Raw genomic sequence first — 26,313 nt, forward strand, 5'->3', positions numbered from 1 at the left:
TATCTATCTATCTATCTATCTATCTATCTATCTATCCAAACATTGAATCCATATAAAAATGAACACACACTCACACACATACGTCTGTATGACTATATTTGTGAGGACATTCATTGATCAATCTCTAGCCTCTTACCCTGACCTTAACTCTAACCCACTCTAAACCAAATCTTAGCTATGAATTTTAGCACATTGACGACTTTTAGTATTTAAGTATTTATTATTTAATATTTAGCTGTTTAAAAATGTAGGTTTCAATGAAATTCTCTCTCTCTGTGTTATGTATGTGTAAGTGCGCGCGAGCCCGAGGGCGCGTCACACACGCGCGCAGCGAGCGGTTCTTTGCGTAACACCGGAACTGTGATGTGCGGACCGCTGCAGCCCTGCAACTCCACAGCACTATTATTGTTCCTATGATTTATTTCACTTCTCTCAAGTTATCCTGCCATGACGCTCTGGATTCCCACTAAAAGAGAGAAATATGGAGTGGGTGAGTGACTTTCAACGCGCTTTTGTTACTTTTTAATCAATGTTTCACTCTGGAAACTTGCGTTGGAGTTTGAGGAGCGTTCAGCCGCACCTTTACCTGAACACACACGCGCTTCTGATACCTGTGTGAAAAGTTGTCAAGTTATTACACACAAACTCCTCAGATGGTTTAATATAGCCAAAGGGTTTAGATTTGTTGACATTTCGTTACAGAAGATTGGATGGGTATCTCATCGCACTGTAGGGTCACAAACAACATGTTTATTTTAGTATAGTTTGCTTCATTGTTGTATATAAGTACACAGTGCAGTGAATGTTGTTCCTGGAGGTTTGACAGGACAATACAATTACAATAAATACAGCAACAGAGCGGCCAGAGTTACAGTGATCACAGTCATAAACAGCATTTCCCTTCCAGCCACATTAATCTGTGCTCATGAGCTCAGGTTAACACACCCATAAAGCCAAACAGAAGGAACTCTTCTATCTCACACTGCTCAGTGACATATAGAGTTGCTGGATTGTTTTGCAAATGTCCTTATCAAACCACAAACAACAATAAAGGACATTTGCATACATTTGTGGTTAGTTAACATGCTGTACTCCATCTAAAACTATTTTTTAATATACATATTATGTGTAAGTTACCCTTGTGCAGTTTAATTTTTAGCTGAAACCGCCCTTTATTTTTCAGATGCATCTTTATGGAGTTGCATTTATTTTTCCAATCATCCAATTCATATCACATGCTTCATTTGAAATGACTTAAATTCTCAGGACAATTAAATCGACTTAAAATGCACAAGATATTATAACACAGTAAAGGCTTCATGTAATTCTCCAGTCTCTGTTTTCTTCACGTTTAGTGCTTTCCACTACAAAAATGCACTTTATATTATCTACACATTCAACAACACTTGCCTCTGAAACAGTAACTGCCGTGTTTGCAGAGGGAATAAATTTAATATTTAATGTTTAATGCACCAGCTAGAGGTGAGAGATTTAAGCACTCTTTCTCTTTCTTTAGCTCTCCTAATTTTATATATATAGTGCTGTCAAATTGATTAATCACTTTTAATTGCATCTAACATATAAAGTCTGAATATATGATATTTATTTGTGTGTATATATATATATATATATATATATATATATATATATATATATATATATATATATATATATACAAATATCTAAACTTTTATGTTAGATGCGATTAATCACAATTAATCGATTTGACAGCACTAATATATATATATATATATATATATATATATATATATATATATATATATATATATATATATATGTCATTTTTTTTTATTGGAACAGTCAATGTATAAAAATATATGTTTGATAATGGTTTGAATCTGAATGTGCAATATTTGGACATACTGGACTGGAGTTTATGATTGTCATAATTTACAAAAACAACCACTGTTCAATAGTGTAGGGTCGGTGCGATTTCTTAAAATGTTCTACAGAGGCACTAAACCCATATTAAACTCTTCACTATACAGGCCTAGATTATAATATTATGACATACTGTACATGTTAGATCTCATATTTAGAGCTCATTTTAATATTTGGACCACTTTTGTTGACCTTTTCCCCTTCAGTGCTGGTTCATTTCTGACCCTGGTTGTTTTACATGTATTTATTCTATTCCTCTGGTGCAATACTCTACTTAGTATTTATGCCAAGAGCGGTCAGCTGGCCAGTTTAACACACACAGGAATGATTGTTGTGGTGGAACGTTCTTAAGGGATATGTAATCTTTTGGTCAGACATCAAGCAGTCTTGGCCTGTTTTCCTGCCCGAGGACTTTGACATACACTCGAGGAATTTGAATTAAAGGTGCTTTTTGCATCTGGTGAGGATTTGTTAAAGGTGACCTATTATGCCCCTTCTACAAGATGCAATATATGTCTCTGGTGTCCCCAGAATCTGTCTGTGAAGTTTCAGCTCAAAATACCCCCAGTGCTTCCCACACATAGACTTTACTTGGGCGGGCCGCCCACGTATAATAACGGCCGCCCAAGTATATTTGGAGACACATTTTTGCTTTTATTATTTTTATCCTCTTATACTTTTATATCCGCGCAAGATAGCGAAACCATCCGCGATCGATAAACTAGTCGTTTCATGCCTGCTCATTACATGTGCATCAGAACTGTTTATTCCCGCTAACATTCCCACAGGCGCTGCATTTTGCAAAGTCACAAAGCAACGCTGTTGCGTGTTCTACAAGCTCGCGCAACAGCGCTTCAGACTGCTTCAAAGTGATTCTCAATCAATGAAAAGCGCAGATTTATGCCAAGCGATTGCTAATGAACTCAAGCTGATGAATTATTACAAAGTCTACTTTATGGCCTTTATATAAAATGTTTTAGATGATTGTAAGAATCTGAAGGATCAGCCTGCAATAGTACAGACATTTCAAAATAAGAGTCCCGGTGTATTTCGGGCTTGTTTATAATTAAAAGTCACACGCTAAGTTTTTTTCTTTTTCTTTTGGGCATTATTGGTATTTTGGTTACACGATAAATTGTATTTAATTTGATTTCCATTTAATTCATAGTAAATTATTGTAGTCTCCCCCACAGGAAGAAAAGACTTAGAACATTATTTGACACATATATTATTCATTTTATAAATTTTACTAGTAAAATCTGTGTCCCTTTCACTGAGAGAGATAATATATGACAGCAAAGAGAACATAGGAAAAGGTGAACCATTTAAATGCTGTAATTTTGCATAATTTACAATGCATAATAATGCATAATATTAGTATGTAATTAAATGTAATATGCTATGAAATTAAAATTAATTTCATTAAATAAAAATACTGTTAAAATCACACATTATTTGTTTGTCACATGTAGTAGACCATTTTTGTGCCGTGGGTAATAGGAGGATTTTTCACCCGGCTACCAGTATATTTCAAACCTGTGGGAAGCACTGTACCCCACAGATCATTTATTATAGCTTGTCAAATTTGCCTCTGTTTGGGTGTGAGCAAATACACGCCGTTTTTGTGTGTGTCCCTTTAAATGCAAATGAGCTGCTGCTCCCGCCCCCTTTCCAGAAGAGGGCGGAGCTTTAACAGCTCGTGCTCCAGTTGCTCAACATCAACAAAGCTGGAGAATCTCACACAGCCAAAATGAGGATTGTCAGTAACGGTGTTCAGCCTTACATTGTTCAAACCGGAGTCGACACTGATGGAGAGACTCAGGAAGAAGTTACAACTTTTAGAATGAAACTGGACGTTTCTGAATGGTTAGTGGATACATTTATGTAGTTGCTGTGGAGTTGATTCAACTCATCGACTAGCATGTGCCGTCATGTTCTTCTTTTGTGCAAATCCAGTGTTGAATTGACCCTCGTTTGTGAAGCAGTCCGGTGTAAAATGACGGCTTGTCAACAACACTCTACTACAACAACTCTTCCTCTTCTCTAAAGCAGCCCAACATGGCCTCAGCCCCTTTGTTGTGTGTTCTCGGGGGTGGGGTTTATGTAAATTTTAAGGTTTGTGATGTCACTAACCCAGGAAGAAGCTCATTGTAGTCCCAACCAGCTTTTTGTTGTAGTCCTTAAACAGAAAATATCTCTTCTGAATTCTAGTCACACACATTCGAGCTGTTTTTGCACCATGACTTGACTTCAGCATGTCACTAAAACCACAGGGCATTAATTTCACTGCCCTTGTAAAGCGCCATCACACATCTGCTCTCTGTAATGGCTCGGGTCATCATGGCACAAAGTGCATAATAAATGCTTACGGCAAAATGACAAGTGGCAGTATGCTGGTGTGTGACTTGCTTGTCAGTGATGTCATAGACAAGCCTACACAAAGACCGGTCAGAATGGAGCCTGTTAGCACAGCCCACATCCCAGCATGCACCAGGCCTCAGCACTGTGACACCTCTATGGCCCATTTGGCCCAGACAACAAATCACACGCTCAAATTGTGCCTAGTGTGTGAACTGAAGCATTGTCTGTGATGCCTAGACCGAGACAGCTTTTTTAAGTGATAAAAGGTCTTAATATGGATTAAATGGTATTTTTGTCTTTGTAAATGTAGCCTGGGGTGGTGAAATTCTCCTTTGTGTTTGACACTCCTCTTTGAGTTCTAGATTTGTTTGGGTGTGGACGGGAAGTTTCACGCACCTGTATTGTAAATGATTAATCTGAGCGAACCAGACCGAAGTTTATAGGCTGATTTTACGAGTTGTGGAAGTTATGAGATATGGTAGCACATTTATTTTCTTCTTCATAGTGCAAAGAACAGTATGTCAGATTGTAATGAACTTGTTCTGTACAAACTCAGCCGAAAGAAGTTGCTTTATACTTCTGTCCGCTTCTTTTCCACGGCAAAGATTTATCGGTTGAGTGTGCTTGAGATCTGCAGTGCGCTAGTGGAAGCATGTTGTGAAAGGTAGCCTCAAGCTTTTCGGTTTATCTATGATTCTTTATTTGAACTGAACAATGTGCATGCCTGAACAAGGCCTGAGCCTTTTTCCCTTGGGCTGAGTGTCAGCGCGCTGTAGATAGTGCTGCATTGAAAAATACCATTCTTTTTTAGCTGTAGTTTATCTTTTTATTGTTTAATGCATCAACTACGAGTGGGAGATTTAAGCAAAACATATATACATAGAATCCAGAAAAAATATGTATCTTTGATGAATAGAAAGAACTGCATTTATTTGAAATATTTTATAACATTATGAATCACTTTAGTCACTTTTGATCAATTTATTGCATCCTTGCTGAATAAAAGTATTGATTTCTTTAATAACATGATCCCAAACTTATGAACGTTTGTGTATGTCTGTCAACACTATATGCACACTGGACTGAATTTATAATTCTCATGATTTTTAAGAACACCTGTTAGTGTCAGAATACACAGTGCATCACAGTTTGTTGCGTATGGAGCTGCATAGCTGCAGACCAGTCAGGGTGCCCATGCTGACCCCTGTCCACCGCCGAAAGAGCCAACAGTGGACACGTGAGCATCAGAACTGGACCACGGAGCAATGGAAGAAGGTGGCCTGGTCTGATGAATCACGTTTTCTTTTACATCACGTGGATGGCCGGGTGCGTGTGCGTCTCTTACCTGGGGAACACATGGCACCAGGATGCACTATGGGAAGAAGGCAGGCCGGCGGAGGCAGTGTGATGCTTTGGGCAATGTTCTGCTGGGAAACCTTGGGTCCTGCCATCCATGTGGATGTTACTTTGACACGTACACCCTTTCATGGAAACGATATTCCCTGGTGGCTGTGTCCTCTTTCAGCAGGATAATGCTCCTGCCACAAAGCAAAAATGGTTCAGGAATGGTTTGAGGAGCACAACAATGAGTTTGAGGTGTTGATTTGGCCTCCAAACTCCCCAGATCTCAATCCAATTGAGCATCTGTGGGATGTGCTGAACAAACAAGTCAGATCCATGGAGGCTCCACCTCACAACTTACAGGACTTAAAGGATCTTCTGTTAAAATTTTGGTGTCAGATACCACAACACACCTTCAGGGGTCTAGAGGAGTCCATGCCTCGACGGGTCAGGGCTGTTTTGGCAGCACAAAGGGGGACCAACACAATATTAGGAAGGTGTGCATAATGTTATGCCTAATCTGTGTGTGTATGTATATATATATATATATATATATATATATATATATATATATATATATATATATATATATATATATATATATATATTTATATTTATATTCTTATAAAAAGAATATCTGCTGATTTCGTCCTATATTGTGTAGCCCTACTGTTTTGCACCATTGAGATAAGATACTGGACAGTTCGGGTAAATGGGTTGGCAAACTGTTTTATTGCCCACCCCTAGTATCAGCCAATCATGTTTCAGTGATTACTTTGTCATGACTCTGTTTCTGTAATGTCATTTAATATATGTATGAGGAATGAGGAGGTTAGTCAAGTTACCTTTATTTATATAGCGCTTATACAATACAGATTGGTTCAAAGCAGCTTTACAGTGAAAAAAACGATTCAGTGATGCAAACATAATTGTGTTAGTGTGCTAAACTTTCCTAGATTTAGTTTTTTATCACATACATCATTTTTATGGGTATTCAGCAGATGGAAAGCAGTGTGTGGAGGCAGATGCATGGCACAAGGAAATCTTGCACTCCCACTAAGTGTCCTTCAGCATTCAACAGGGAGGGAAAACTCAGGCTTTGTATAGTGCAGACATGAACTCTCAGGTTCATCTGCAGTTCAACAGCTCGAAAATGTTACTACTAGTATGAGAAAAGCACTCAGCCCCTCTTAGCGTGTGCACATTCCACGAATCGGCACTTGTGCAGTGCCCAACATTTCAGATGCTGTTTGTGCAAGACAATATTGCATCCTAGTACATCACAAACTCTCTTGTCGTCTGTTGTATCCCCTACAGCATGGTGAAATGGGTTAGTGGATAAACAGCATGGGTTTTTTGCTAAGGCAAGCATCATTATTACTATTGCTGATTCTGAAAGACCCAAACTGTATCTTTTGAGGTTAAGCTTTATTTTGAGTTTACCAAGACAGGATCATCATCAAAACATAATAAATTGCAAGCAATAATAAGTGAGTTAATAAATCGGCCAATAGATGTTAATTTTGTAATGTTATCATCAGCCCGATATATTAAAGCTGATAAATAATGGATTATTTCCTTCTACTGAGACACTTAATTTGTTTTGAAATGCTTGAATATTATTGAAATCACTTCAAAAAGGAAAATACAGTCTATATAATATTATGATAAGAACACTATAATTGTGTGCTTTGGACATGGCTTTTAATGGTGAGATTTTTTTTTTTGTAATCAGGCTCTCAAAAATTATATAAATTTATTTTGATTTAGATTTATCGGCCAATATTTCGATTATCTGCTTTCAAATATGAAGAATTATCGGTTATCGATATCGGCTAAAAATTTTCATATCAGTGCATCCCTATATAGTTTAGTTTAGGGCTGCCTTAACTAAAGATTTTTTAGTTGACTAGTAGTCATTAATTTAAGCGATAAGTTGACTAATCACATGTGTATATTAATAAGCCATATAAATCATAAGAATGAGCCTTTAATTATCTGTATACAATATATAATTTGCCTAATCAATGCTCAAGCAGAAGTAATAATTATTAATGTGTCATGAAAAAACAGCCAGGAGACTGTCTAAACATTTGAATAATTTATTGATGTTTTCTGTGTTTTTGGCCGCAGAGATGAAATCTATGATGCTAACTCGTCATCTTCACAGTAGTGGACGTGCCTATATGCACATTTCATACGGATTACATAATCCGAGAATATTTGTTTTCCACTTGACAATCGCTTGACATTTCAAACTTTCTATAGATATATTTCTCATGTCTGTGAGGCAAGTATACACAGAGTTTTGGTTTATTTTTTGACGCGCTCAGGTTCACAGAGACCAAGAGTTTACACAAAAAGACCCTTTAGTTTGCAATGATGTATTACTGTTATCAGTATGACCAAAAATGACACCGTATTTTAAGTGGTTTCAGGAAAAAATGCAAGTGATCGCGGCGGCGCCTCCATGTCATGCAGTAAGAGCTATACTTTAGCTTCCTCACTTGGATCGCTCAAACACTTGGATATGTGCCTAATAAAGTGCACATTTATCATTAGAGTGAACCACCATTTTAAAGTTGCTACTACTTACATGTTTCAAATTATAAGCCATATTTGAGGTCGACAAACGATTAGTAGAATATTAGTGGGCTGCCCTAGTGTATTTAAAGGGATAGTTCACCCAAAAATGAAAATTGTACCATAGTTTACTCACCCTCAAGCCATCCTAGGTGTATAGCACTTTCTTCTTTCAGCCAAACAAAATCGGAGTTATATTAAAAATATTCTGGCTCTTCCAAGCTTTATAATGGGAGAGAATAGTAGCCAATATTCTAAAGCCAAAAAAGCACATCTATCCATTTGAAAAGTAATCCATGCGACCTCAGGGGGTTAATAAAAGCCTTAAATTTATAGTTTATAAAGTTAGTAATAACTTGACACATATATAATAAATAATATAAAGGAGCCGTATGTTTTTTTTAAAAAAAAAGGTACCATTCACTCCCATTATAAAGATTGGAAGAGCATGGATATTTTTTTATATTTTATAACTCCGAAAGATTAGAGAAGAAAGTCATATACACCTAGGATGGCTTGAGGGTGAGTAAATTATGGGATTATTTTCATTTTTTTTTTAGTGAACTATTCCTTTAAAGTTGTCTTTATTATATTATAGAGACTTGATGTGGACTCGTTTGACAAATATAACTACCCAGAACACCGTATCACTGCAAAGCAATGTCCTTGCATCATGATGGCATGTTTTTAGGAGCAAAATAAACTCACATTATCTTCTAAAAATCACTTTTTGTTGTAATCTCACTGGGAGTTTATGTTTCATTTGGCTGTTGTGAGTCATGCTGATAGACGTCAGACATGTCAAGTGGCTGTTTCCCTGCAGAACTTGAGAACTTTCCACTTAAGAACTTGTGCAACAGTTGGTGCGCTGTCATTTTTTCCCTCTTTCACAGGACAGACAGCAGCCTTGTTTTTTTTTTTTTTTGGTTTCTCTTTGCTCTCTGCAGTCTCTGACACCCTTTTGTCTAAATTTCAGCTATCTATAACTATGATGCCAAAGGAGAGCCAGAGTTGAGTCTTCAGGTGGGGGACACGGTACACATACTTGAGACGTTTGAAGGTGAGTGTTGAGTTCCAGCGTGTCGTGACACGTCCACCTACACTTTCTGATAGCGTGTTCTCACTTGCACTGAACACATAATCTGGGGTATCCCAGTTGTGTTGATGCTTTGAGAGATGTTTGAATTAATGCACTCATGGCCTGCAACACACAAACGGCATACTGTATTTGCTTAGAGGATTTAAAAGGATCATATTTTACACTTTGTAGCAGTTTATTTGACCAAAGTCCATTTATAATGTTAAAAAAAGTTTTTTTCCATGATCATTTTCTACTCTCTAAGAATTTACTCACCCGCATGTTGTTGCAAATATGCAAGACTTTCTTTTTTTTCTTTTTTCTTTTTTTTTTTTTTTTCTTGTGAAACATATAAGACATTTTAAAAAATGTCCATACAGTGAAAGTCAATGGGGTCCAATTATGTTTGGACCCCAATGTTCTTCAAAATATCTTCTTTTGTGTTCTTCAGAAAAAGAAAGTCATACAGGATTTTGACTTAATACTGCAATATTGTAAAATATTATTACAATTTAAAATAACTTTTCTACGGAAGAGGATTAGGGCCAAGCAATAATAAAAAGATTGAGATTAAAGTTGTTAAATTTCGAGAAAAAACTTGTTAAATTTCAAGAAAAAAGTCTAGATAAAATGTTGAGAAAAAACTTGTTAAATTTCGAGAAAAAAGTCGAGATAAAATGTTGAGAATAAAGTCATTAAATTACGAGAAAAGTCGTTAAATTACGAGAACAAATTAGTTAAATTATGAGAAAAATGTCGTTAAATTTCGAGAAAAAAGTCGAGATAAAATGTTGAGAATAAAGTCGTTAAATTATGAGAATAAAGTCATTAAATTACAAGAAAAAAGTCGTTAAATTTTTTTAAATTTTTAAGTTTTTTCTCATAATTTGTTTATTCTCAAAATTTTATCTCGACTTTTTTTCTCGAAATTTAATGACATTTTTCTCATAATTTAACAAATTTGTTCTCGTAATTTAATGACTTTATTCTCAACATTTTATCTCGACTTTTTTCTTGAAATTTAACGAGTTTTTTCTTGTAATTTAATGAGTTTATTCTCAACATTTTATTTCGACTTTTTTCTCGAAATTTAACAACTTCAATCTCGAGATAGTTTTATTTTTTTATTATTGCTTGGCCCTAATCCTCTTCCGTAGTTTTCTGTTTGAATATATTTTAAAATGCAATTTATTCCTGTGATCAAATCTGAGTTTTCAGCATCATTGCTTCAGTCTTCAGTGTCACATGATCCTTCAGAAATCATTCTAATATGCTGATTTGCTGCTCAAGAAACATTTATGATTATTATGTTGAAAACAAATTGTGCTACTTAATATTTTTGTGGACAAGTGTTTTAACTTTGCTGTTCACATGCAGCTTTAAGTAAAACTACCATCTGATCTTAAAATTCCAGTCCACATGTGAAGGACTTAAACCTTTAAGCTTGGAAGTTAAAATTGTGATGTAAATTCAAGTGATTTTTGCCTGATTGAAAAGTTTTCTCTCCATTTTCACTTTCTGAAAAAGACAGGAAAATTTTTAGCACTAGTTCAACAAAATGAATATAATTTTGAATATGTGCCAAATGATTGTGCATTATGCACACAATTGATGCTTTATCTGTGTATTTTAGCATTCTTGTACTGCAACAAAGAATGATAGGAAATTTAGTACAAGTCTGTTTCCATGTAAACTGGCTAAATAAGTATTTTCTGGCAAGCTTTATAGATATTCTTCTTCAACAGCACACAAAATGCATTCAAACTAAATTGTCAAGTCAACATTCACAATGAAAACATTATTATATTACTGATACCAATAAGCTTCCACCATTATTATTTAGTTTACGCTCCCCCAAATCAGAAAGCTGAGCTTTAAAGGTTTAGTTCACCCATAAATGAAAATTCTGTCATTAATTACTCACCCTCATGTCGGTCCACACCCGTAAGACCTTCGTTCATATTATGGGTGTGGAACAACATGAGGGTGAGTAATTAATGACAGAATTTTCATTTTTGTGTGAACTAACCCTTTAAAGACAATACAGAGTTTCCCACTGGTAATTATGACACTGTAGTGTTGCATGTAATGTCTGTCTTCTTGTAAATATGATTGAGACAAGAATAGAAAACCTGAATTTGTTATTTAGACCTACCCTAGTTTCAATATATTCATTAGTGATATTGTTAACTCTGAACGAACAGAACATCTGCCGCATTCTGTTATATAAATAATATAGACCAGCATCTGCCATGTGGCATCATCTGTTTCAAAGATCTGTTAATTTTTTCTCTCTCCTTCTCCCAGGGTGGTACCGAGGATACACACTACGACAGAAATCACAAAAGGTGTTGGGATAATTATCATCCTACTGATAAAATGACAATCTAATCATTACCTGACATTCTGCAGCAGGCGGAATGAATTGCGTGGGTTCTCACAAATGCTTCTTTGTCTTATTTCAAAGGGCATTTTCCCTGCCAACTATATTCATCTGAAAGAAGCCAAAGTTGAGGGAACGGGGTAAGAGGCAGATCATTTGTTAATTATGCTCTATAATTCATTAATGACAAAATGTCTATCACTTATCACTTAATTAAACATGTGCTGTCAGAAAAGTCTACAGTTCCAGTCATCTACCGCAGGCTTGCGGTTTTCTCGTTTGCTCTCAGAGATTGTAACACTTGTTCAAAGCAGTTCAAAGCAGTTAAATATGCATGATTCATAAATATGGGTTAAAATGCTCTGGAATGTGTCATAGCAACACATTTGGCAAGAAAATATAGTCTGAATCTCCCAGCATGCCAAAGTCACACAACATGGTCATTGCTGCATTGCTGACACAATTGCTGACTGTTCTGGACCAAATTTAACAATCTTATAAGTAAGTGTTTATTTTTTCCTCAATTCTCAATGTAATATATATATGTGACCCGTCACGGAATCCAGGGACACAAGTCGGCAGCACAACTCTCGAGCAAAATGAGAAAGAAGCATTTTTTTCAAAATTGGTGATTTTCGTTTATTTGCAGAATCTGTTAGTTGAGATCATGAAGAAGCCTTTCCGTGTTTGAGATAGCAGTATTGGTATATTTAAAAGCGTACATTTTGAGGTCGAAATCGGCTTGTTTTTCGGAGACTCTAGCACGCAGTAGGGGCGTGTCATGTCTGTGTGTATTTCCATACTGGGAAGCGTGGCTACTTATTATGCAGCGCTCTGGCCGGCTCTAGCTGATATCAAAATTCAATGAAGAACCGTGGCCGTTACACCGAAAATGTTTTGAAGTACTTCTTCGACAAGCCGGATGCTTATGAACAAGCGCTCACTGATTCTGAAGACGATCTGAGCGACGATGAAAGCGGCATAATAAGACATTACCTCTCTGGAGTCGGGTAACGCGCCGGCGCGTTTTGCAGGTTTTTTTCACATTGCAGCAAAACAGACTTAAAATACTCCATCATATTTTGTCATAGAGACATAAGTAATATATATCAATTGAAACTATAGAATGTCTTCTTTTATTTGTGTACACTCAGAGTAAAAACAAAATGTTGTGCTTTTTGAAAAATAAAGAAAACTAACATGATGCGTGATCTCTCATCTCCCTCTGAACGAAGTCCAATCTGATAGTTCTCAGAAAATGAACTGTAACTTAGTGAATACTAATCATAAAAAAATTATACTTATGTCTGAAAAAATGTTGAAATGTCAAGTTTTAAAATGTGTAAGTCAAATCGAAAACAAACCTTCTGTGTTTATGTAATCTGTATGAAAAGAGAGCCATGTCAGAAGTCCGTGATTCAGCTCATTATCCGCTAATGCGGCCACGCCCACGGAGCCAGCGCTATTCAGACGCAAATTCAGTCAATACATGCATTCATCGCCTCAATCGTGTATTTATTGTCTTGAAAAGTGTTTTGAATAGCCATAGTTAGCGATCTCTGGCCTCTGTTAGTCCAGTTATTTCCTGGATTGCCTATTCTTCTTTAACAGGCTTCTCAGGTGAGAACATTTCATTTCATGATTAGTGACCAAAATGATCACGGTTATCACAGAATCCTGTTCAAAAAGTCAATTCACCAAGTTTTATGTGGAAAACCAGCAAATAAAAAATAAAATTAGCATCAATATGTACTTTTTCTTTACATAAACATTAAAATAATAACATAAAAAATGATGGGCAGATTTTAAAGGAGTGTCTTGCAACATGTTATCTACAATGCACAAGTTCAAATAGAGTTTTGACAAAAAAGTCACATATTTCAGCCTCTAAATCATTTTTATAAAAGTAAAAAAAAATAAATTACTGACATTTACAATGCACATTAACCTTTATTATTAATAGTATGCGGTCCATGCAGCTTTACAGGGGGTATGGCTTATCTAAATGAGATGTAAATGAGCCCTATTGTCACTCCCAGCAGGTGAGAACAGGTGAGAACTGCACAAACTTTAAAGGGGTTTTTCTCCCTCTTGAGCTTTCTTGATTGCCTACCTTCAAATGGCCACAACTTCTCCAAATATTATCAGATTTCCATGTGTCACACATCGTTGGAAAGCTTGGAGACTGCACTTTCAGAATCTGTGAATAACTCAAAATGCCCCAAAACCGACTTGTGTCCCTACTTTCCGTGACTGGTCACATATATATATAGATCAGGAATAACACTCTGCAGTGGTCAGTATCTATCAAAAGTGGTCCAAGGAAGGAACAGTGGTGAATGGGCAACAGGGTCATGGGCGGCCAAGGCTCATTGATGCACGTGGGGAGCGAAGGATGGCCCGTGTGGTCCAATCCAACAGACGAGCTACTGTAGCTCAAATTGCTTCAAAAGTTAAAGCTGGTTCTGATAGAAAGGTGTCAGAATACACAGTGCATCACAGTTTGTTGCGTATGGAGCTGCATAGGCGCAGACCATGTACACCCTTTCATGGAGACATTATTCCCTGGTGGCTGTGGCCTCTTTCAGCAGAATAATGCTCCTGACACAAAGCAAAAATGGTTCAGGAATGGTTTGAGGAGCACAACAACGAGTTGATTTGGCCTCCAAATTCCCCAGATCTCAATCCAATCGAGCATCTGTGGGATGTGCTGAACAAACAAGTCCGATCCATGCAGGCTCCACCTCGCATCTTACAGGACTTAAAGGATCTGCTGCTAACATCTTGGTGTCAGATACCACAGCACACCTTCAGGGGTCTAGAGGAGTCCATGCCTCGACAGGTCAGGGTTGTTTTAGCAGTAAATGTGGACCAACACAATATTAGGAAGGTGGTCATAATGTTATGCTTCATCGGTGTGTATAGATTGTTAAAATAGGCCCATGGTCTCTCAGGTTTAAATAACTGCAAAAGACATTTTATTTGAGAACCTGACCGAATCACGTTTTTCTACTAACCTTCTGTTGATGTACAGGAAACAAGAGACTGTCGTACCTACAGATTTGCCCTTGGTCCACGAAATTGGCACCACTCTACGAGAATGGACACAAATATGGCACAAGCTTTACGTGGTACGTGAACCTATTTGCGGTTTGTTTGAGTTGAACTCATGGTCCGTTTCAGCTCAACACAGAGCTTCCCACGATGTGTTTGTTCAACAAAGACAAATCCCATCCATAGTGTTTTGTAAGCTGTGATATCATTTTTAATCACCTGTTTGTCTACATATCAGAGCAACAAGACCACGCTGTTCCGGAACGTTCAGCAGATGGCCTACAGTCTGATCGAGTACCGCTCGCAGATTGTGTCCGGCACGCTTCCCAACGACGACCTTGTGGAGCTGAGGAAGAAAGTCACAGCGAAAATCGACTATGGGAACAGGTGTGATATAGCTTCCCGAACCTCATGTCGTTTCACCAAACAAATATTTTGATAACTTTTCATTTGAGGGGCTTGAATGTCTGAATATGTGATTTGCTGATATCCTCAAGCATAAATATTGAATTATGAACCAAGTTAAGTTGATGGAATGCTTTAGTACAACTGTTTAGAATTGATGATGATAATACAGGGAGGATGTGTCAGTGCTTTTGTGTGGTAAAATATGACTGCGGCTGTTGCACAGGATTCTGGGTCTTGATTTAGTGGTTCGTGATGAAGCCGGAAACACATTAGACCCCGAATGCACCAGCACTGTCAGTCTGTTCAGGGCTCATGAGTCAGCATCCCTCAGTATTGATGAGAGGATACAGGAGGAGAAGGTAAAACGCTTGTTTTTGCTCTGTTTATTATCAAATTGGTATAATATATACGCTGGTACTAGGAAAATATTTTCTTTGTAGTTGCATGTTGAACCCTGGGTCCAGAATTAGCACCTGACTATTGCCAAATTGGATTTGATGAGTAGGCTACTTAAAATAGTTGGCTTCTAACTGTATTATGCATGGTTTGAATTGCAATGTAAATTCACAGGAATAGCTGTCTTAATCTAATTAGGAAGGATACAAATGGACTGCTAAAGAAAAAACTGATACACTGGTTGGTTATTCTGATGTTATGATTTGACATATAAATAGGCTAAATATCTGTTAACCTTTTATTGCACAAGGAGGTGGAAATTTTTATTAATCCTCTTTGAAGCAAAAAAAGCTAAAAAAACAAACAAAAAAACACTACTGTTCAAAGGTTTGGAATAGATTTTTAATGTTTTTAAAAGTTTCGTCTGCTCACCAAGGCTGCATTTATTTAATTAAATTTTTTTTTTTTTTTTTTTTTTAAACCCAGTAATATTGTGAAATATTATTACAATTTAAAAGAACTGTTTTCTGTTTGAATCTAATTTATTTCTGTGATCAAAGCTGAATATTCAGCATCATTACTCCAGTCTTCAGTGTCACATGATCCTACAAAAATCATTCTAATATGATGATTTGCTGCTCAAGAAACATTTATTGTTTACAATTGTACAAAATATTTGTGTACAATATTTTTTTTCAGGATTCTTTGATGAATAGAAAGTTCAAAAGAACAGTGTTTATTTGAAATATAATCTTTTGTAACATTAGAAATGTCTTTACTTTTGTTCGATTTAATCCTTGCTGAATAAAAGTATTCATTTCTTTAATTTCTTTTCAAAAAATAAAAATAAAAATTCTTACTGACCCCAAACTTTTGAACGGTATTGTATAATGTTATTAAAGCTTTGTTTTTCAGATAAATGAACTTTCTATTCATCAAGGTATCCTGAAAAAAAGTACACAATTGTTTTCAACATTGATAATAATCATACATGTTTCTTGAGCAGCAAATCATCATATTAGAATGATTTCTGAAGGATCATGTGACTCTGAAGACTGGAGTAATGATGCTGAATATTCAGCTTTGCATCACAGGAATAAATTACTTTATAAAATATATTCAAACAGAAAACAGTTATTTTAAATTGTAATAATATTTCACAATATTACTGTTTTTACTGTTTTTTTTTATTAAATAAATGCAGCCTTGGTGAGCAGAAAAAAATTCTTTTAAAAACAAAAAAAATCGTACAGATTCCAAACTTTTGAATGGTTGTGTGTGTATCTCTCTCTCTCTCTCTCTCTCTCTCTCTCTCTATATATATATATATATATATATATATATATATATATATATATATATAGCAAAAAAATCTGTATACATTTTTCAGCTGGTTATCTGTTTATATATCGCAAATAAATAATTTATTAATTAATTTACTTGCAACTGAAAAGTGTGTCAAAAAGGTATTTTTGTTCTTTGCATGAGCGCTTTTTTTGTATGTTTCTTGATAATTAATAATCCTCCCTAATCAACATTCAAACGATATTTTACTGTGTACATTTTTACAGTAATTTTTCTAGTGTATTTTGCTTGTTTTAAGCAAAAACTCACTTAATTTTGTCTTATTTTTTCTGAAAACAAGACAATTATTTTTACTTGTCTAGAAAATGCTTCTTGATTTTAAGAATTTTTAGATATTTGGACTAGAAACAAGACAAAAATTCTAAGAAAAGCATTTTTTGCAGTTTCATCTCAAGTGTCTTTGAAGGTTACATTTAAATTGTCAAATTTTACAATTTATGCATTTGACAGATGCTTTTATCCATTGCATTCAAGTATACATTTTATCAGCTCATGCATTCCCTGGGAATCAAACCCATGACCTTGGCATTGCTAGAACCTGCACTACTGTTGTTACATAACTTCAGTCAAACTGTCCACTACTTCTGTCTCCATTACTGAAGTTTCTCTGTTCTTTACCGGTAGATGCGGCTTCAGAACATGGAGAAACGGCGTCAGGCCCTCTTCAGCGGCGTGCACACGTACAGCCTCTTAATGAATCTCAAAAACTTCGTATGCAACATCGGAGAGGACGCAGAACTCTTCATGTCATTATATGATCCAGACAAGTCTGAATTTATTAGGTGAGTCTGTCTCTTCCTTTTGTTCTATGTGTTGTTTTTTTAAAAAGCAGAAGGGCAAAAGTGTAGAATGTCTGCTGCATATGGACTCCTGTTTGAAATATGTAAATGCTTGGCTAAGTTTTACTTCTTTAAAAGCTGAAGTACACCAGTATATTGCACAATGAACAGCTAGTGTGCTTGTGTCAGTTTCTGAGATGAAAATATTATGGCACGAACTGGACAATGAATGTTATTTTATTTCAGCATGTTATTTTATTTTGAGTTGCTTTATGTAAGAGAGAGACTGAAAACTCCTCTGTTCTTTACAAGTCAACGAAATAGTTTTTCAAAAGATATATAAAACACCTAGTCAATGTGCTTCTTTGCTTTCAGTTCTATATTTTCTTTTCTGTCTTATAGCCTTTATATGTAAGAGCTTGTGTCATGAATCATCAAATTTTCCTTGACATTTTGAATTAAAAGAGTATAATTTATTATGAAAACGGTAACACTTTAGTATAGGGTACATGTATTCACTATTGACTACAATTTTTTCCTCAATTAACTCCTAAATTGCTGCTAATTAATAGGTAGTTTTTGTAGCGTTTAAGTTTAGGTATTGGGTTGGATTAAAGCATTAATATGTGCTCTATAAGTACTAATAAACAACCAATATACTAGTAATATGCATGATAATAAGTAACTAGTTAAAAGTGAGAATTTAACCCTAAAACATACTGGACTCAAGAACTCAAGTCCATTAAAACTGTTTATTAAATCCAAACTTGAAAAGTGGCCCATTCTAAAACCAGTGGAGTTTTGATGAGGATGGAAAATGGTTGTGAATATTAAATTGACATTTAGCATTATAAGTGGACCTCAACAAAGTGATAGAAATGTTCAGTATGACCCCTTTAAGCTTGTCATATAAGGCACACTTTTGCTCACAATCCTAGTTTGGTTAGTAAATGTTTTCGTGACACATTTGGTCTTGTCCTATCAGTGAAAACTTCCTGGTGCGGTGGGACAGCACAGGCATGCCGAAAGAGATCGAAAAACTCAACAACCTTCCTGCACTTTTCACGGTAACAAAGATTAAAAGAACAGGTTTTTGACTACTGCTCAAAAGTTTGGGGATCAGTAAGATTTTTGAAAGAATTCACTTCTGCTCACCAAGGCTGCATTTATTTAATCAAATATACAGTAAAAACAGTAAATGTAAAATGTAATTTACAGCTGTGTTCCAAAGCTGAATTTTCAGCATCATTACTCCAGTCTTCCGTAGCTATGTTGCCATCCACCTATTTTAATGCAGATTTTGGGATATCGCATAAAAAAAATAAAAAAAAACAAAACGCTGGATGGATATGGCCAGATGCGCATAAATTCTAAAAAATGTGCATAAAAAACTCAAATGCGCTAAATTGAGTTGGATACATTTTTGATCCGATAAGCAAACATGCTCTTAAACTATAATGGAAACACATTTAGCCTAGGCCTAAGAAATTCCTCTGCGCATCAAAAAAGTCACTTTGTGATGGGACGGTGTCATGAGAAATCGAGTCCCCCCAGGAATCGGGTCTCCTTTGGTACCCAATCGGTAATACCTGATCAGAAGTTGTTATTGTAAGCACAACATGCTTGAAATATAAAATTAATGGCTATGTATTGAATAATAAAACAAACTGGAACAGATATTGGAAGCAAAAAGATAAGCTAGCAGGCTAATCGGGTAAATGTATGCCATGCTAGTACATAAGCTAACTAAAAAACAGTAAGAACAAGAAATGCTTGATTTCACAACCTAGAGCTTCAGTTATATACTAGTTTATGAAACCATGTAATTTAAAAGACATTAATGGTCATTGTAATGCATTATAAACTAGATAAATCATAACATGTTGCAGGAATTATAATCAGGTGTTAAAATACTACCCATTAAAAGTCATTTGAACAAATGGGATTACTTGGGGCCCTAAAGGAGACCTGATTCCTGGGGGGGTTTGATTTCTCACCACAACGGCATAACTGGACCAACCAGTGGACCGTTCTCGCTGCACAGAATCTGAAATGCTGTTTTGGTCATTCTGAAATGCCTGAGCAAAGTATGTCATCAAAGTGGTTTGGTATAATTATTACCTCTCAGAACTGTCTTACACGACTTGTTCCCAAACAGCAGACATCAGTCTCTGAAACCATGATAACATGACCGAATTTATTGCGTTTTGTCTGCATGCTCTGAGGCTCAAGTACAACCCGATTTCCAGAAATGGTGGGATGTTTCTTACATTTGAATAAAATGAAAACCAAAAGACTTTCAAATCACATGAGCCAATTTTTTATTCACAATATAACATAGATAACATAACAAATGTTTAAATGGAGAAATTTTACACTTTTATCCACTAAATGTGCTCATTTCAAATTTGATGCCTGCTACAGGTCTGAAAAAAGTTGGCACGGGGGCAACAAATGGCTGAAAAAGCAAGAAATTTTGAAAAGATGCAGCTGGGAGAACATCTAGCAACTAATTAAGTTAATTGATATCAGGTCTGTAACATGATTAGCTATAAAAGGGATGTCTTAGAGAGGCAGAGTCTCTCAGAAGAAAAGATGGGAAGAGCTGTGAAAGTGTGTAAAAAGATTGTGGAACACTTTAAAAGCAATGTTCCTCAACGTCAAATTGCAAAGGCTTTGCAAATTTCATCATCTACAGTGCATAACATCATCAAAAGATTCAGAGAAACTGAGAAATCTCTGTGCATAAGGGACAAGGCCAAATACCTTTATTGGATGCCCGTGGTCTTCAGGCCCTCAGAAGACACTGCATCACTCATCGGCATGATTGTGTCAATGACATTACTAAATGGGCCCAGGAATACTTCCAGAAACCACTGACGGTAAACACAATCCGCTGTGCCATCTGCAGATGCCAACTAAAGCTCTATCATGCAAAAGGGAAGCCATATGTGAACATGGTCCAGAAGCGCCGTCGTGTCCTGTAGGCCAAGGCTCATTTAAAATGGACTGTTTCAAAGTGGAAAAGTGTTCCTTGGTCAGACGAGTACAAATTTTACATTTACATGTTGGAAATCATGGATGCCGTGTCCTCCGGGCTAAAGAGGAGGGAGACCTTTCAGCGTATCATCAGCGTTCAGTTCAAAAGCCAGCATCTCTGATGGTATGGGGGTGCATAAGTGCATACGGTATGGGCAGCTTGCATGTTTTGGAAGGCACTATGAATGCTGAAAGGTATATAAAGGTTTCCAGACGGCATCTATTTCAGGGAAGGCCTTGTGTATTTCAACTGGACAATGCAAAACCACATACTGCAGCTATTACAACAGCATGGCTTTGTTGTAGAAGAGTTTGGGTGCTGAATTGGCCTGCCTGCAGATCTTTCACCTATAGAGAACATTTGGTGCATCATTAAATGAAAGACGACCACGAGTTCTTCAGCAGCTGGAAAACCATATCAGGCAAAAATGGGACCAAATTCCAACAACTCAGAAACTCATAACCTCGATGCCCAGATGTCTTCTAACTGTTTTGAATAGAAGGAGATGCTACACCATGGTAAACATGCCCCCGTCTCAACTATTTTGAGACCTGTAGCAGGCATTAAATGATGCTCATTTTGTACGTAAAATTGAATGTTTAAACATTTGTCATGTTATCTATGTTCTTTTGTGAATAAAATATTGGCTCATGTGATTTGAAAGTCTTTTAGTTTATTTTATTCAAATTAAAAAAATGTCCCAACATTTTATTATAGGCTATAAGAAAATGATTACATTAAGTGGCTCCTCCTATTGCAGCAACTTCCATTTTCTTATTGATATTTAGAGCCAGTTTATATCAGGAAGTGATGATCTTTCACAAGATAAATTCGCAACTTTGGAAGGAAACATATCCACTGTCACATGATCCTTCAGAAATCATTCTGATATCTTGATCTGTTGCTCAAGAAACACTTCTTATTGAAAACAGTCAATAGAATGAATAGAACGTTCAAAAGAACAGCATTTAATTGAATATATATTTTTGGAATAAAGTCTTAACTGTCACAAACAAATAAGTAAACAGACAAATGTTCTGACCCCAAATGTTTGAACAGCAAATCTAAAAATGAGGAAAAAAAGCATGGGATCATTTTGAATAATTTTAAGTGTTTCCCGCTGTTCTTCTTCTGTGACATCCCTGTGTTCAGGACCTGAGCAGCAGTGACCTTATCAGACAGCGCCTCTTCCTGGTGTGTCAGATCATCCGTGTGGGCTGCATGGAGCTGAAGGACGGAAAGAAACACACAGGAGGGCTGAGGAGGCCGTTTGGAGTAGCAGGTTTTAGATGCGTTATTATTCATAGATGGTATAGCTGTAGAAGATCCAGAGGATCTTCTCTTCATTTCACACTTCAGAGAGCGGAAACAAAGTGGACAAACGCACAAATCAAACAGACACGCACAAAACATTTACATGATGACGTACTGGGGTGTAACAAACCGTAGTGTTCCCGTTAAAATAAACACAGAACTAGTGGCATCCTGGAACTGAATTGCAAAAATATCGATTGTTTTCAGGCAGATTTCCTGAACACACTCTCTCTCTGCCTTTCTTGAACAAACAGTAAAGTTGTTCCACCTCGACAGGACGACTCAAACAGCTCAAATTACACTCATTTAGTTCTACTGACTACATGTAAGTGCTTTAAAAAGAACTGCACAAATGTCACGTTTCTGCTTCTAAGCTCTTCAGCTGTCTTGGCTGCTGGGTTTGGAATATGAGTGCATTACTGCAAATACACTTTTTGTCTGTTTTCATGATCTTCAGCATCATTTTTGTGGTAATAGATCTTAACCTACAGATGTCATGTGTGTGTGAACAAGGGTTGAATTGCATTGAGAGAATCAGTCAGTGTTTCTACACACTTTTACTCTTTTGCTCTTCAGCACTGCCTCATAATATGTCAAGTAACTGAACAAAAGACATTATTTATCCATATTGCTGATTTGCTGTTGAAAAGAATGACTTTTCCCCAGTCAAGCATGCATAATGTTTTACATCTCGCTGCTTACAGTGTTCTCTTGCTTTTCAACAGTGAGTTTCTTTCTCCTGTTATCATATTTCAGTTCAAAGTTTTCACTCGTGCAAGTAGGCTTGACGTTACTATTACTATCTTTCCTTGTTGGTCTAACTCAATAATATATAATATATAACTCAATAATGCTAATATGAAATGATTACATTGTGAAGAGATGTAAACCTAAAGGCGACCCACATTTGCTGAAAATAGTTTCGTTGTGTCAAGTGTTTTGACCTTTTTTATATTATTTGACATACCGTAGACAAAAAAAACAACAGGTTGAATGCCTGAAATGTATTTTTCAAGAAGAAAATTGAGGCAATTTTTATTTTAAGCTCTTAAGACATGATAATAACATTCATCCTTTGCCTTTTTTTAAACCTGAGCACAGACAAGTTATTGGTAGGCAGCATGAATAATTATGTTTTTCTTAGATTTAATAATCTGACTTTGAAGATTTGATTATTCATTGAACATCCATCCATCCATCCATCCATCCATCCATCCATCCATCCATCCATCCATCCATCCATCCATCCATCCATCCATCCATCCATCCATCCATCCATCCATCCATCCATCCATCCATCCATCCATCCATCCATCCATCCATCCATCCATCCATCCATCCATCCATCCATCCATCCATCCATCCATCCGAATAATGATGTTTTTCTAAGATTTAATAATCTGATTTTGAAGATGATTTAGAGTCTGGTTCATTTGGTATTCAAGCTTCCAAATCAAAAGTTGATATTGAGTTTTCTATAGACTCAAAATGAATCTCTTATCAACATTGAAACATATTCAGGAAGATCAAATGAACAGTTTGCGCCACATATTTGACCTCAGAATACATCTCAAAACCAATACTTCGAAAATGCGAGTTATTTTTTCTCTCTAAGGGAACGTGAACAATACAGAATGTAATAATTAAATGTAATGTATCTGTGGTTCGGATCAGCTCTAGCCTCCTGTTTCTTTGTGTTTACAGTCATGGATATCACAGATATTGCCCATGGGAAAATTGATGATGATGATAAGCAGTATTTCATCCCTTTTCAACAGTGAGTGTGTCCTTTTTGAGATTAGAATATCCTTCATTTGCATGATTATAATTTCTCTTTTCATGTTTTTTTTCTTTGTTCTTCTTCATGCATTGTTGTTTATCTTGGGCAGAGTCCATCATACACTGTTAGCCCTAGGCTACATTTTGATATTTTTTTCTTCTTCAATTTTGTCCTTCTCCTCTTGGACTCTCTTTTCCTAGGATTGCCATGGAAACATACATCCGTCAGAGGCAGCTAATCATGTCTCCTCTCATCCCGTCTCGTGTCATTGGCGAGAATGAGCCACTCGCTGCCGTCTTCAACAAAGTCATTGCAACACGAGAGGTCAACCACAAAGGACAGGGTAAATCCAGACCAATAAGCCCAAAAATTAATCTTTGGTCTTGTGTTTATGGCTCTGGGGACAATTGTGACCTTACGGAAGTTTCTCGATTGTTGTATGAAAGTCGAATGTTTGGAAAGTTTGAGAGCATGAAAACAGGATCAAAACTGTTTTACATAGAGACAGAATGAGATGTGAATATGCCCGTCTTTCAGGATGTTTTGGCTTTGAATATGAATATCTCCCAGTTTTAACAGTTCTCTCTCTTTTCAATACCCATATGGCACAGTGTTTACTATAACTGTCAGGTATGATTATTACCAACCCTACAAATCAAATAGTGTGACACTTTTTGTGTAAACATTACAATTTCTATTTTAAAATGTTTTAGTAAGTTGCAAGAAAATATTGCATAAAAATATCCTGGCTGTTAATTTCAGTATACATCTGTACGTCTCAGTTTCTGTTGTTATAAATTTTATTGGCTTTATCACATGTTGCCACTCAACTCTAATAATTTTGAGACAAAAAAAAAAAACTATTCTAGAAAAAATAATCTACTGTTTTGCATGTAAACACATATTTAGTTTCCTAATGTTGTTTTAAATTGAGTTAAAATTGAATGCATTAAATTACTTTAAGGATTTTCTTTCTTTATTCTTATCCATCCATCCATCCATCCATCCATCCAATATTCCATTCATACAATCCTTCATCCATCCATCCATCATTATATCCAATCCATTCATACAATCCTTCATCCATCCATCCATCATTACATCCAATCCATCCATCCATCCATCCATTCCATTCATACAATCCTCCATCCATCCATCCATCCATCCCATCCCATCCCATCCCATCCCATCCCATCCCATCCCATCCCATCCCATCCCATCCCATCCCATCCCATCCCTCCCTCCATCCATCCATCCATCCATCCATCCATCCATCCATCCATCCATCCATTCCATTCATACAATCCTCCATCCATCCATCCATCCATCCATCCATCCATCCATCCATCCATCCATCCATCCATCCATCCATCCATCCATCCATCCATCCATCCATCCATCCATCCATCCATCCATCCATCCATCCAGGAGTTTGTTGACTGACGAGACCCGTCTAACCTTATAAAGGCATATTTTTGCTTTCAGGTTTGTTTGTGACCCTAAAGCTGCTCCCTGGAGACGTGTTCCAGGTTAAAAAAGATTACCCTCATGTTGTGGATCGCACAACAGCTATAGTCAGGAAAATGGGCTTTCCTGAAATTATCCTGCCAGGTTGGTCTGCACATCTTTCAGATTGAAACATCTTCGTCTTAGCAATAGTGCTATTAAAGCCATTCTGACCCTCTTCAGTAAATCCATTTGCAGTCGTCTCTTCACTCAGATACTCTAGTGACCATTACTAGTCAACCCACTGTGCAACTGTTATTTCTCTACAGGCTATGTAAGGAATGATATATATGTTACACTGCTACAAGGAGAATTTGATCGTGGCAAGAAGAAAACTCCCAAAAATGTAGAAGTTATAATGAGCGTGTTGGATGAAGAAGGAAATCCCATGGAGGTAAAGAAACCCCATAACATTAAATATTAACTAACATTAATATCTAAGCGCAATTAGGAGATTCCCACACCATCGCTTGGTAAAGTGCACGTTTAAAACCAATAACTGAATCCCGATTCAAACATTAGTGCTTCAATTACATATTTCTTTTTGCATCAGTAATTTGCATGTGCTACCATGGTACATATCTAAAAAAAAACATGGGATTACCATGGAACAACTTTTTAGGAAATACCATCAAAGTCATTTTAATATGAATGATATGAATAAAAACTGTTTCTTTGGTTCCATTGTCCTCCGTTCTTCTCGTTTATGTTGACTAACAGTTTTCGCTTTCACTATTTAGCATGCAGCGCTCATCCACCCCCTTTATCTCTGTGTTTTGACAGCAGAACTGTTGCTGGCATAAAAACAGCTCACAGATCTTTCTCCTTTATGAAACGGCTGCTGTCTTTTGAATGTCCAAACACACAGCACAGAAAGCATTTTACAGTGCTGTTCTTGCCAAATGCTATTTTGAGCTGTAATGCACATATATGCGTGTCGTGTTTACACTCGTGAACACAGAAAAATACAATAAATTTGTTCTGAAACATATTTCCTAAAAAGATTTCCCCCTTTTAAGAGCT

General features: G+C 36.4%; 1 protein-coding gene across 1 annotated transcript in view; it reads left to right on the forward strand.

Annotated features, from left to right (window-relative positions):
• The first annotated feature begins 298 nt into the window (after positions 1-298).
• Positions 299-26,313, forward strand: part of dock5 (dedicator of cytokinesis 5) — an 83,697-nt gene continuing 57,682 nt past the window's right edge. The window contains exons 1-14 of the mRNA XM_048209273.1: positions 299-490; positions 9,164-9,247; positions 11,573-11,613; positions 11,733-11,788; positions 14,683-14,779; positions 14,941-15,089; positions 15,334-15,469; positions 17,496-17,653; positions 18,636-18,717; positions 21,843-21,972; positions 23,709-23,781; positions 23,985-24,127; positions 25,270-25,395; positions 25,560-25,684. Of these exons, the coding sequence (XP_048065230.1) occupies positions 448-490; positions 9,164-9,247; positions 11,573-11,613; positions 11,733-11,788; positions 14,683-14,779; positions 14,941-15,089; positions 15,334-15,469; positions 17,496-17,653; positions 18,636-18,717; positions 21,843-21,972; positions 23,709-23,781; positions 23,985-24,127; positions 25,270-25,395; positions 25,560-25,684 (1,443 nt within the window). The 5' untranslated portion in view covers positions 299-447. The remainder of the gene's footprint in view (positions 491-9,163; positions 9,248-11,572; positions 11,614-11,732; positions 11,789-14,682; positions 14,780-14,940; positions 15,090-15,333; positions 15,470-17,495; positions 17,654-18,635; positions 18,718-21,842; positions 21,973-23,708; positions 23,782-23,984; positions 24,128-25,269; positions 25,396-25,559; positions 25,685-26,313) is intronic.

This window comes from Megalobrama amblycephala, linkage group LG12 (genome assembly GCF_018812025.1).
Source record: "Megalobrama amblycephala isolate DHTTF-2021 linkage group LG12, ASM1881202v1, whole genome shotgun sequence".
Classification (NCBI taxonomy): Eukaryota; Metazoa; Chordata; class Actinopteri; order Cypriniformes; family Xenocyprididae; genus Megalobrama; species Megalobrama amblycephala.